This window comes from Theobroma cacao, chromosome 9, assembly GCF_000208745.1.
Source record: "Theobroma cacao cultivar B97-61/B2 chromosome 9, Criollo_cocoa_genome_V2, whole genome shotgun sequence".
NCBI classification, from domain to species: Eukaryota; Viridiplantae; Streptophyta; class Magnoliopsida; order Malvales; family Malvaceae; genus Theobroma; species Theobroma cacao.
Window position 1 is genome coordinate 3,229,599 of NC_030858.1, and position 12,201 is coordinate 3,241,799.

General features: G+C 37.6%; 3 protein-coding genes and 1 long non-coding RNA gene across 5 annotated transcripts; 1 reads left to right on the plus strand and 3 right to left on the minus strand.

Moving 5' to 3' along the window:
* Positions 43-1,694, minus strand: LOC18588162 (suppressor protein SRP40). 2 transcript variants are annotated; one of them, XR_001929442.1, is made up of 3 exons: positions 1,177-1,694; positions 277-908; positions 43-176 (listed from the first exon to the last, which is right to left on the minus strand). XR_001929442.1 is itself a non-coding variant. In XM_007012375.2 (2 exons), exons 1-2 carry the CDS (start codon positions 1,464-1,466, stop codon positions 455-457), a joined length of 744 nt encoding a protein of 247 aa, XP_007012437.2. In that variant the 5' UTR covers positions 1,467-1,694; the 3' UTR covers positions 205-454. The 2 variants fall into 2 exon arrangements, 1 of the variants encoding a protein (XP_007012437.2); XM_007012375.2 differs by lacking the exon at positions 43-176 and having other exon boundaries at positions 205-908.
* LOC108663497 lies at positions 2,743-4,149 on the plus strand. Its single transcript, XR_001929617.1, has 3 exons — positions 2,743-3,483; positions 3,819-3,916; positions 4,061-4,149. It is a non-coding gene; the product is annotated as an uncharacterized LOC108663497 (long non-coding RNA).
* Positions 4,178-7,092, minus strand: LOC18588164 (endoglucanase 16). Its single transcript, XM_007012377.2, has 8 exons — positions 6,660-7,092; positions 6,307-6,519; positions 6,007-6,207; positions 5,829-5,906; positions 5,454-5,603; positions 5,209-5,317; positions 4,956-5,119; positions 4,178-4,720 (listed from the first exon to the last, which is right to left on the minus strand). Exons 1-8 carry the CDS (start codon positions 6,876-6,878, stop codon positions 4,388-4,390), a joined length of 1,467 nt encoding a protein of 488 aa, XP_007012439.2. The 5' UTR covers positions 6,879-7,092; the 3' UTR covers positions 4,178-4,387.
* On the minus strand, positions 7,745-11,918 carry LOC18588165 (fatty-acid-binding protein 2). Its single transcript, XM_007012379.2, has 12 exons — positions 11,650-11,918; positions 10,510-11,136; positions 10,181-10,403; positions 9,705-9,780; positions 9,496-9,598; positions 9,197-9,265; positions 8,951-8,987; positions 8,754-8,828; positions 8,621-8,672; positions 8,344-8,388; positions 8,118-8,216; positions 7,745-8,025 (listed from the first exon to the last, which is right to left on the minus strand). The coding sequence occupies exons 2-11, from the start codon at positions 11,031-11,033 to the stop codon at positions 8,119-8,121; spliced, it is 1,302 nt and encodes a 433-aa protein (XP_007012441.1). The 5' UTR covers positions 11,034-11,136; positions 11,650-11,918; the 3' UTR covers positions 7,745-8,025; position 8,118.

A 12,201-nucleotide genomic window follows, 5' to 3' on the forward strand; every position in this document is an offset into this window, starting at 1 on the left:
GCTAATTCATTCACATTTTTTCTTTCTACTTCAAGGCTCTTATAAATAAAGCAAACCCATCGTTTTCCGCTATTTGCTGGCCGTCAAAATTCAGTCGCCTTCAGCCTTGGAACAAACGTGATTAAACGCTGGAAATCAATTCGAGACATTTCCCCACGCTGTATCCATTCCCTTTGCTATCAAAATAAGAAACATACAAGTTGAGACTTGTTATCAACGAGTCCATATCAGCTCTTGTTTAAACCAAATTAGCATTTACCAAGCATGATAATGTACCTGCATCTGGTAAGAAAAACAACTGGCTAAAACTTGGGGCAACATTTTTCCTTTCACAAGGGCAACAAGGAGGCATGAAAACCATGCAGATGCTAAAGCCTAACACCCCTTGCGTATATATCAAACTCAGCGTAAAAAAGTGTAAAACTATAACAAATTATTATCACGTCTCTTTCTATTAAGAGTTAGTTCTATCATGAATTGACGAGCAATCTGGGTTTGTGGCATATTCCCGAACATCAGCCAACGAGAAGGACCGCCAATTAGAGAAATTCCGGCTACTTTTCGGCGGCGACGAAGGGGTGTTGTTGAAAGATGTTCTGGTTTGTGGGTGCAATGGAGGAAGTCGTGGGCTTGAGGTTGAAGTCGAGTCCTCACTCGTGCTAGAGATACTCTCAGAGCTACTCATTGCAACAGCAAGAGCCAATGTGCTTTTGCTTGAGCTGATTGGTCTAATGAGTCTTTTGTTCCTGTTCTTGTCCCACGCATGGTTAATTGCCAATAGATTTCTCCTCCTCCTGGTGTATGCATTTTCAGGTTTTGCTATGTCTTTAATCGATGAAGTTGAGGAAGCATCGGCTAAACTTGTGAAGGACTTTGATTTGCCATTGTAGAAATTTGAGATGCCTCTCCTGTTGATTAACCAATTTTTAACAATACTAATTGAGGAAAAATTCAATAGTACTTTAAAAAAATTAAAATTATAACAAAAAGATTCTGAATTATTCCTACCCAATTTAGTTCTATTTTTCTAACTGAATTGTCACAGATCCAAACCATTCTAATCTTAACTAGACATAAATATTCTAAATACCCAAAGGGAACAACTTTGATAAATAAAATAATTGGGCCAAAAGAAATTCCGACAGGAGAACTAAAAGCTAAGTGGAGGACACGAACCTCATCGGCAAAACCTGTTCGAGCGAATCCATCATGTCTAAGCCACCTTTATAAGAGCTTTGAACCTCATTTTCCTCGCAAGCTCCACCGTCGGACGATCTACCAGATGCGTCGTCACTGTTCCTGCCGATCGAAGACGACGTCGTACTAGACGATGCACTCCTCCAATCGTCTTCCTCCACCTCTTTCCTTTCCTTCACCGGCGTAGGTTCCAATCTGGAAGTATCACATGCGCACTTCATCACGCGCCCAAACCCTGATGTTTCTATCCTCTCCAATGCGATCGACATAACTGCTTCTGCCTTTCTTCGCCACCGAGAACAAAAGAACACCCAAAACAGAAAAACAAAGAGGAAGGAACAAAGGACGAAGCCTTTCTTCTTCAGAAAAACAAAAGAACGCAAAGAGAGCAAATAAAGAAACGAAAGAGAGAATGTAAGCAAGGGAAGAAATGAAGTTTTTATGCGTTTTGTAGATTTGTTTGTTTGTTGTTGTAAATAATAATAAAAAAGAAAAGAAAAAAGAAAGATAAATATGATTGATTATTGAATTGTATTGAATAAAGCAACTGGGGACTCCCTTGTGTAGAGAGAGACAGAGAGAGAGAAGGCCTTATCCTCATCCACTCATTGTCAGGACCATATTACTATTGACATGAGCTGTTATCAGGTGTTTCCCGTGCGCACAATGGTTTGGAATATACTGTTCCTATGTGAAAGAGAAAGAGAATCTTTTTTATATTTTTGTTTTAATGATTTGTAATCACAAAAATTGCTATAAAAATAATCCATTTCCTTATTTTGTTAATAAACTTTTTATAAAGCAAATTTACTTATTTGGGGATACTCTATAACTGCATTACCCCTTTCTTACTTTACTTTTATTGAGCAAGCAACTATGTGTAATCCTTACATTTCATACTAGTTGTGTTGTGTATACACCTTTTTTTTGGCACATTTATATATTTATATATAATTTTTATTAATTTTGTTGTCATATGCTTTAATTTAAGTCATCTGTAAACAGCTGTAATTGAATGCGGACCCCACGTAAAAAAAAATTAGCTGCCTGATTGTTGGTGATAGGACCAGCCACGTGGACCAATGTAAGAAAGAAGGTGTCGGATGGCGACACGTTGAAGTGTTTCTCTGGTAGGAGAAAGATATCTATGACGTGGCACTGACGAAAGTCTTTGGGTCTGATGAGCCTTATCCACATTCGTGGGACCCACACGTTAAGTTTATTTTTTTGGGGGGGAAGGGGTAGGATAAGCCTACAAAAGATCTTTGTCTCCCTCCTGTCCGATTTATTTATTTTTTAAGAAAAGGAGAAAAATAGAAAATTTGAACCAATCTTTCTCCCCCGGCTTGTCCGAGTCTTACTCTCCATTCATTTGACTCAAAGCTTAGCCATGGCTCCATATGGCTTCACTCATATAAATATCTTTCTCTATTCTACAAATAAATGGTGTCTTGCTATGAAAATAGAAAATCCTTTCTTTATTTCATTATAAATACTTTATTCTATAAAATTTTTTTTCCTTTTTTTTAAAAAAAGGCACTACAATCATGGACCATAATACTGAAAATTCTCATAAATTTGGAATATACCGAAAAATGCTGAGCTATGGCGAAGCTAAGGGGGTTGGTTTGTTGAATCGGCTTGAGACTTGAATGGGCCAATGGGGTTCTGTCGTCCCAACGAATCAACTAGGATTCGGAAGTGGGCCGACAGGGGCCCAAATGGGACCCAGATGTTTAATATTTAACATAATGAGGAAGACGATACGACCACGTGTCGAAGTAGTTCAACTCATTGCATTCACGTCTTCTTTTTCTCCGTCACATGGTGGTGAGTCATAGTCACGTACGGTAGGTTTAAATTGGGTCTGTGGGTTTGGGTAGTTTTATCGTTATCTTACTCCAGATACCCGCGAGATGCTTTGCATGAAAAGTCACGCGCTTCAGATCCATAGCTATGGAATCCATCGCCCAGGCTCTCCACTCGTTTGGATAAAATTTCCCCTTCAAAGGTGACACAAGGAATATGTATAGCGACCTTTTATAAAAGCTTCCCCTTCCCCAAACATTTTGAACTTATCTTCTTCCATTTCTTTGAAAGAAACGCACCCAAAACCTTATCCACAACTGCATCTCTCGCTTTCCTTACTTACAACCATGCTTAGTACGCCTGCTATACGAATCGATGTGTTGTGTACATATCTTATCATATGTATTGATATATTGTATACATATCCTGCTATACGTATCGATATGTTGTATATTGAAAGTGTACATACGTTGTAAGGTACGACCAACATTTCCCTTTTTTTTTTTTGGTAATTTAATTGTACAAAGTTATATAGGGATGGGCTAATACTTGTAGACTTTTCTCATTTATTTATGTGTAATTAAGAGATTTGATATGCTTACGGACATTAATAAAGAAAAGTAAGGCAGCTTTGTAATATGTGCCATATAATCATTTAATTATGTTAAACATGTGTAGCTGTCAGCATTGTGTAGCACCGTAAGGGAAGTTCTTTCTTTCTGTTCTTAATTTGAAGAGATGTGGTTTCCATTCTTAGTTGAACAATGTTGGCATACGAGGCTAGAAGAATAACTAACGTATTCTTTTGTTAGTTCGTGGACATATGACTTGACAAGAAGGGAAGAATTTAATGTGAATGTCGGTATTTTGTGCTTATCCAAAATACCTGCCCCAATACCCAACATTGAAGGTAAGTATTTAATGCATTTTCATTGAAAGGCTATATAATCTTAGGGAAGGGGAAAGTTATTACGGAGTTAATGTGATTTGGGTTTAGGCTTCCTTCTTATCGATTCCCTTTTATGTTTCAGTTTAATTAATTGTACTTAAACAGGAAGGAAAACGTGTCTAATGCACCCACAGTAGATCGATGTGTGAGTTCGTTCATGTACTAAATTGGGTTTTTGGTTCGATACGAAGAATGAAACTCTGGAAATCAACGACATATACATACATAGTAATTGATAATATTCCATTGCAAAAGTTTTAGTTTTATGACTTGGAATTTTTCAGTTCAAAAACCCAGATTGTTGAAGCAGAGCTCCATATAGAACCATTAATTAATGGCTCTCACACCGCAACAAAACTTATTCCTACACTGAAAATAGGATTTTGGTACAGCACTTGCTTAAAAAAATTGACGCTGAAACTGTAAAGAAAACTATGGCTTAATGCTCGGGCAAGTAAGCTTGGCCAAGGGAGCAACAGCTTGAGAGTTAACGTAAGTGCAGGGCTCGGTGTAGACGGATGTCCAACGTAGATCAGTGAAGTGATCTTGCTTGTCAGGTCCACCAAGTATAGCACCGGTTAACTCATTAGGATTCGGTACGTCTTTATTGTACCATCGAACGAAGCTCATGGGGCAGCCCACTTCCAGATTGGCCTCCGACGCTGGGACCGAGGCACCCCGGTGGTGCGCTTGTTTCGGTGGATTGTTCCCAAACCCAACCATGTATGATCTTCCTTCAGGGTTTTTCCCTAGTATATAGTCCATCTGCAAATTTTCCATTTAACCGAACAGATGTTGAGTACATAACTTGTATATTCTGATGAACTATCTTCACCCATAGAAGCATTGTTCAAATATTAATTACGCCAACAACTTTTACAGCTAGTGTTATGATCTTTACAGCTATCAAAGTAATTAGTTCTATAATGCTTGCTCGATGTCTACTGTACTGCATTTCTATTTTCTTAAGAAATAATAGGCACTTTATGGAAATCTTTACCTGCTGCTTAGCAAAAGCCAAGAGGTGGGTGGAGTCAAACTGTTTGTTTCCACACTGGACCTTTTGGTTGAATTTTTGAAGCATATCACCATAGATAGTGAACAAGAAAGCTGCTCCTGTAACATACTGAGTGTTGGCCCCATCTCTCAAGTGAATCATTCCACCTGTAAATCAATCAGTGATTTAGAATAATAAGCATTATTTTCATATATCGCCATTACAATTGAAGGAAAGATGCAAAGAGCCAGAAGACCTGGAGTCATGGGAATCTTAAAATAAGGACTTTCAGGAAGCACTGAGCAAATATAACTGTCAGCTTGGTCCTTGTAGGATTTTAAACACTGATCACCTTTAAAGAAAAACTGCATTTTGAAGAGAATATTGGTGATCAGGTTCATTGCAAAAATGAAATGTAAATTAATACAAATGGGAAATGTACGAACTGCCATCATAGCCTCTCTTTAGAAAGGAAGAGTGGAAATGTTTAGTATAAGAGACCTGAGAAAGGAGGACTTGGACTCCAGCATATTTGAGGTCCCAGTTAAACTCATCGACAGCTGCACTAACTGCTTCTTCTTTGATGTAGTGCAAGTATGCGCTTTTAAAGGTGGCATGGTATAGCCATGCTGCCGCCCACAGCAGCTCATCCTGCATTTTCCACACGCATCGAACTTGGTTAAGATCAGATATAACTAAAGCCAGCCACATGCCAGCCCAAATCCAAGAATATGGTTTTGGGTCATCAGAAGCCCAGTTGTCTGTTGGACTTGGAAATCCAAAGATTGATTGCTGATGGGCCAAGACCTGTGTCTTATTGAAGACAAATTTATGGTCTCAGCCTTGATTTTTAGGAGAGAGGGAGAGGGAGATTACGTTATAGCCAGAGTAAGAGCAATAGAAGGGGCATTCTCCATCGTAGGTTCCCTTGTGTGATTTAGCAAATTCGAAAAGCTGCGGCCAAAAATATAACCAAAACAAGTAAATTTAGTGTCCAACACTTGCAATTTAAAAGGAAAAATGCAAACATTTAAAGGCACCGAAATATATATACCAATTTGGCTTTGTTAAGGAGACGACGTGCATAGGCACGATCAGTGCCTCTAAAGACCATAGAAGAAGCAGCCATTGCCGCAGCAGTTTCAGCTGCAATCTCTGTTCCAGGTGCACTCGCATTGATTTGCAGGACAGTTCTCGGTGTCTTCATTTTCTCTGGTCTCACCCAACATTCATGATCTTTTACAGGGTCGCCAACCTTTTTTTAAAAACCCAACATAGAAATAAAACGTCAAATACTGTCGAAAATGCAATATAAATAGGAGTTAGACTATAGAGAAAGTAGCATTTTGATTACCTGCACATACAATCTGTCACGTCTAGCAGCGGCTTTTAGAAAATAATCAGTGCCCCAACGAATAGCCGCACGAACGTTTTCCAACTCGCCAGCAGCTTGCAGATGGGACTTGTAAGCAATAGCAGACCATGCCAGGGTGGTGGTTGTGAATGCCATGGGCAATCCATATTTCACATTGTCTCCAGCATCGTAATATCCTCCGACAAGGTCCACCTGTCATAAATAGAAGATTAACAAAATAGCATGCATGCATGCGAATGAAAGATTGAAACTTGGAGTTGTGTCTTGTCTCTTCTCTATGTTTATATTATGATGAAGACAGAAAGAAAAAATAACAAATGAATGAAGGGTACATTTGCTTCTTTTCCATCATCAAGAGCAGAATCTCCTCTCCAGGATGGTCTATGATTAGGGGGTAGTTTCCCTGATCTTTGTGCTTCTAAAAAAATGATGGACTTGGTGAGGGCGTCCTTGTAGTTCGAATCATGACAAGCAACAGAGACTAAATGCCCTTGAAACACAGCCAGCCATGCCACAACAGCGGCTGCATATGTTCTTGCAAAAGTTCCCATGAAAACAACCACCCAAAATCCACTTTCAAAACAATTGAATATCTATACCAATTCTAAGAAGAAGAAGAAAAAAAAGGAAGGTTTTGAGAGGCTTGCTCCAAGGGATTGGAATATCAAGTTTAAAGCAGAGGCGCTCTGTTTTCCGTTAAGAATTATATTGGGAAACAAGGTGGCATTAATGGTTTCGGGTCTGGAATCATCATGTTAGTTTTGGGGTTTGATGGCGGGAAAGATGAGAGGGATTAGTTATAGTGAGTTTGTATGTATATTTTAGGAGTGGAGGAGAGAAGGTGGGGGATTTGAGAGATTTTCGGGAGGAGGTTTGCCCGTATTTAGGCACACTAAACATGATTATTACTATACTTGATATGCGGTGTTTAGAATCTTTGTTAGACTAATTAAGGTTCCCCCTTGACCTCCCATTTTTACCTACACCAAGAAGAGATTCTTGGTCACTTATCTCTGCCTCTGGTTTTCGGACATGTTTTATAATTGGATTGCTACCCTGTTAATCAAAAACGGATTCTATCTTTGGTGCTTACGATATCCAAACGCTCAAAACAAGAAGAATTAATTGAATTGAATGAAATTCCTGACTAACAGATTGGTTCAATAAGCACGGATTGTTAAATTTATGGAAGGGAGGTCACTCAAGTAAAAGGGTTGATACAGTTTAAACACATTTTGACTTCATTAGATGAAATGCCTTGAGTGAATCTTTGGCTTTCCAAGGTCGAGCCTTTTTTCCAGATTTTCGGTTCTGATTCTAGTCTGTTTGGCGTTTGTTTTCTGCTTAATCCGTTTACCTCTTTCTTTGGCATCAATAATTCATCAATTCCCCCTTTCAACAAGTATGAACAACAACATTCATCCTTCAATCAATCGTGATTGGATTTGGTTTTGCTCTGGTAAGTTATGGTCATCTCGAGACAAGTTACAACGTGGCTACATTTGTATATAAAAAAGAATGATGATGACAAATATAATAGGGATATCTATTTAACTGAAGATTATCCCCACAGCTACAAAGAATATCGTAAAAATTACAACTATCCTACGTTGTATGATTCTCGAGCAAACCATTGCAAGGTTTGCATTGAATTTTCTGATTGCCCCTGGTGTGTTCATCAGCCACCCCTCTAAAGTACTGTAAAAACGTCTATGAAAGGTTAAGTTCCTCGAGACAATAGCCATTTGCTCATTTAAAAATTGACACAATGGTAATGGAAAACAAGCCACCTCAGCATCTCCTTATAATGCTTGCAACATTTCTGCCGATGTCTTCTTTTGTTTGCTCGGACACCGGGAAATCTCCAACGTACATGTCAAAGAAAGCCCCTGGCAAACAAAACATATTAGCATCTCGACCTTTAGCTGTTAAAATCATAGTCTAAGGTTGAAAAAAAAGCTAATCAACATACGTCAAAGGGTAAAGAAGTGCTAAGACCAAAGGGGATTTACTTACTGCATAAATCCTTGCTGTGGACCACTCCTATCTGGTTACCTCCAACTGCACAAATATATACTTTCACTATAAGATGAATGTACACTTTGGACAATTTTTAGCAAATACAAAATATCGGACAGAGTTGTACTTGACAAAGAAAAAGTGACAAAGAAAATATTAGTCAGATCACTTTTGTAACTCATTCTCCATGGAGCAAACAGCATGCCAAGATAGTAGTCTCATGCAGTGGTTGTTACTGTTTGAGAAGGGATTGAAAAAAAAAAAAAAAACCTACTTTTGGTAATTAGTTGCCCATCAGCTGTCCGCTGAAAGTCAATTATTGTTCCCTGCAATATCCCAATAAGGTTAAGTTGACTTGCTGCAACCTTCAATCACATAGAAAAAGATGAAAAATAAAGGGGCATTACCGCAGGCAATGGAATATCTTGAGTGAAGTAGGAGCCAAATGTACTTAGGCAATGATAATCAGTGTTGGGATTTGTCTAGTAGAAGTAACAAAATTTGTCAGAAAACCAGCAGACCTATAAGAGCAATTAAAAGAAGAAAAGAAGAGGATGGGAGGGGAGGGGGGCAGAGAATAAATTCACCAACTTTGATTGCTTACCTTTACTAAACGAGCACGAAGAGATTTTTCAAATGCACTGCAACATATACAATAAAAGCCAATAATCAAGACGCAACCCATCTAATTTCATCCAAGCTATTCCTATCAAACGGGATACAATAAATGGACATTTGCAAGTCCAACAAAAAGAGCCCTACCACCTAATCAATGTATGGGCCTCACACAAAGCAGTTTCCAAGAAGCAGCACAACTTGACAAAATTTTAAAGGGTGAAAAAGAACTTACTCTCTTACTGTATTGACTTTCATCCCATTGCAATTAACCACAAGCCTAACAGTCATACCAATATCCTCCCTGCACACTCATATAGAAAAAGATTCATACAAAAAGAGACACAGAAAAGACGTCAAAGTCGGCAAAAACAAAAAGCGTACAATAACAAACTGAGGCTAAAATCTGTCCACACTCATAACTTTGAACAAACAACTTATGAATGTTCCAAGTCCTTAAAAAGCCTTTACTGGCATTTGGCAGTAATAAATTTTCTAAATTTCACTGTCTTTAGCATGGAAATTTTCAAGTACCTAAGAAGATCCTGATAAAAATCATTGTGTTTGTGCAGTTCACCCGCTGGAATAGAAGCATACTTTGGACCCAATTTCTGGCATACAGAGTATGGATGAATATCTATAAGGGGAAAAGGAAATCAAGCATGAGTCGTTGAAAGATCAGGAAAACCACATCACTAATAACAAAAGGAAAGTAGAATGAAGCAAAATCCACAAGTACTTACAAAAACCAAAAGCATACACCTTCAGAGACTTAATTTTGATTATTTTCATGGTTCTTGATCCAGTACCAACAAGCACCTGAAAGCATTGAGAAGTTGCTAAAGTTATTGCAAAAGGAACCCAGAAATCCCCAACATGTCAAAAATGCCCAGTCAGATTATGTTAAAGTGATGCATGTTCCCATTGTGACTATACATGTTTGGCCTAATAATGTTTTGTGATGCAAGTCCCATGGCTAATCTACAGAAAGCTTTAAAATCAGTTAGTTTAAAATTTCAAAAAAGTTGCTTTTAATGTGTGTAAGAAACTGTAGGAACGGCTAACAGCATGAAAAAGAAATTAATTGCCAGACAGCATATCAAAATACTTTGTGAATATACCAAAATATAAATAAGCAGGCAAACGGTAAAGGCATATCACAGATGGTTGATACAGAGTGGGTTACTGAAGCAACAGCAATCAGTCCACAATGTTTTACCTCAGAAGCTAAACTGGAATTATTCTGTCTATCTAATATGTTATCCAATATCATTGGGAACTCGATGCCGGTTCTCGGTTCAACAGCATGTCTTGTCCAGTTCAAATCTAGAAAAGATAGACTGCCACATCCTTGAAGCCCAACATCACAACGCCTTTGATCCATGCATTCTTGCGTTTGAACTTCTGTATTTTCCAGTGGAACGGCTAGTACCTTTGCAGATCTGATAACATTAAATCAATGACTTAATTGATGAGCAACTATATGACTAGAAAAACACAGTACAGAAAGGTAAGAGACAATGTAATTTGTGAGATAGAAAACCTTACAAGTTGTCAAATGGTGGAATTAGAGCAGCAGCTAATGAGAGCAGAGGAAAGGATTGGAGTGCTTCCACTTCTCCAAAGAAGTGTCTCATTGCATAACTCGAAATTTTACCAAAAACAAGTGGGGTGGCAGATTGGCCACTCGATTCAGAAGCAAATTGAAATCCAGCAACATAATTCTTGCAAGAAGCAATGTGCTTAACCTTAGCTGAAGACTTGCAACTTCCAGATTTCAAACCACGTTGATTACCAGCAGATATATCCCTACTCAAATTCGAAGTCGACATACTAGAGAACCAAAACAGTAATGTACCTGCAAACCTTGACATGCAACCAAAAGCTTCACGAAACGCAAGACTACCAGGTACATACATGTGTTTAGAATGGTACAAAGAACTGTCAACCAATGAACTGAACTGAGAAAACAAATGAGCTCCCAAACCATTAGATACAAAGGGCTCCATTGCAAAAATATATGGAGACCCTCCTCCATCTAAATCCATGAAAAGCAACCAATTACTCCGCATAATTTTTCAGACTTAAGCTAAATGCCCAATTCAGAAATCTTAAACCTTTCTGAACTGGGCAAATCAGGTGCTCGAATTTACCGCCCAATTCGATACAATGCACCTGTAAAAAAAATTTGATAATCCAATTAGAATTCAATTATGATCCATTTAAGAACAGAAAAGAAAATAATCATAAAAATTAAATTACAAAGAGTTATAATGACATTGAAAATGTACAAAACATTCAGCTCAAATAATTGGAAGCCAAGACAAGCAGCATATATCCGGGAATAAAAATGTCTATTAAATTATTCCATGCAATTAACCACGATTATCATTCAATGCAAAGAAAGTTAATCTTTTTTTTCATAATTAATAGAAGAAAAAATCTTTACAGAAATCAAACGAAGCTGATTCCAGAAACAGAGGTAAACTCTACATTCATCAAATGCGGCAAAAATAAAAAAGTTCAAAATGAATTACGTACACGAAAATATAGGTTCAAAGAAAAATAATGTCCGAAAGCGGTTAAATTTAACGAACCTTTCTTCTTTATTTTCTTTTTGACCAAACATTTTACAAGAAATAAAATGGGAAATGGGAAATGGGAAGAAAATGAAACATGAAAACATACCTGAAATGAAATCACGAGGAGAAAACTTGCATGTCGAGATCAAGAGATTCAAATTACTAAATTGAACCTAGGGTTTTATTTTCTTTCTTCTTTTTTTTTTTTCTTTTTTCTTTCTTCTTTCGGGGTGGTGTCAAGAGTTTTTATTTCAAGGGAGAGAGGAAAGGAATATGCTCCTCGTCTCTGTAATAAAAGGGGAGAAACAAGCCACAGTGATTCAAACCTTTTTGGAAGGACAAAAGTGGAAAACACAAAGTCTAGAAACTTTTCCCTGACGCTGACGGTGTTGGCCCCACAGAATCGTAACAAAACTTCCAGCTCTGCATATTGGTAACGTTTCTGACTTGATTTCCAATTAAAACCCTTTTATGCTGCAAATAACCTGAAATCTTTTCTGTATTTTCTATTTTCATTATATTGCAGTTTTCAGTTCAAACTGTTTTTCTTTTTCAAGAAAACCAAGTATTATAACTATAAATTTCACATAATAAGTTTTACAAATATTATAGAGGCAATTTTGTAATATTGATCAAAAAAGAAAAAGATACATGTTAA

Coding starts and splice junctions, on each gene's coding strand:
- LOC18588164 (XM_007012377.2), bottom strand. CDS start 6,878: ATGGGAACTTTTGCAAGAACATATGCAGCCGCTGTTGTGGCATGGCTG. Junction 5,604..5,828: donor GCTCTTACTCTGGCTATAAC/GTAATCTCCCTC, acceptor TGGAAAATGCAG/GATGAGCTGCTGTGGGCGGC. Junction 5,318..5,453: donor TCCAAGTCCTCCTTTCTCAG/GTCTCTTATACT, acceptor TTCAAAATGCAG/TTTTTCTTTAAAGGTGATCA.
- LOC18588165 (XM_007012379.2), bottom strand. CDS start 11,033: ATGCGGAGTAATTGGTTGCTTTTCATGGATTTAGATGGAGGAGGGTCT. Junction 9,599..9,704: donor GGTGTATGCTTTTGGTTTTT/GTAAGTACTTGT, acceptor TTCCCCTTATAG/ATATTCATCCATACTCTGTA. Junction 8,829..8,950: donor TTCGTGCTCGTTTAGTAAAG/GTAAGCAATCAA, acceptor TACTTCTACTAG/ACAAATCCCAACACTGATTA.
- LOC18588162 (XM_007012375.2), bottom strand. CDS start 1,466: ATGTCGATCGCATTGGAGAGGATAGAAACATCAGGGTTTGGGCGCGTG. Junction 909..1,176: donor GAACAGGTTTTGCCGATGAG/GTTCGTGTCCTC, acceptor GTTAATCAACAG/GAGAGGCATCTCAAATTTCT.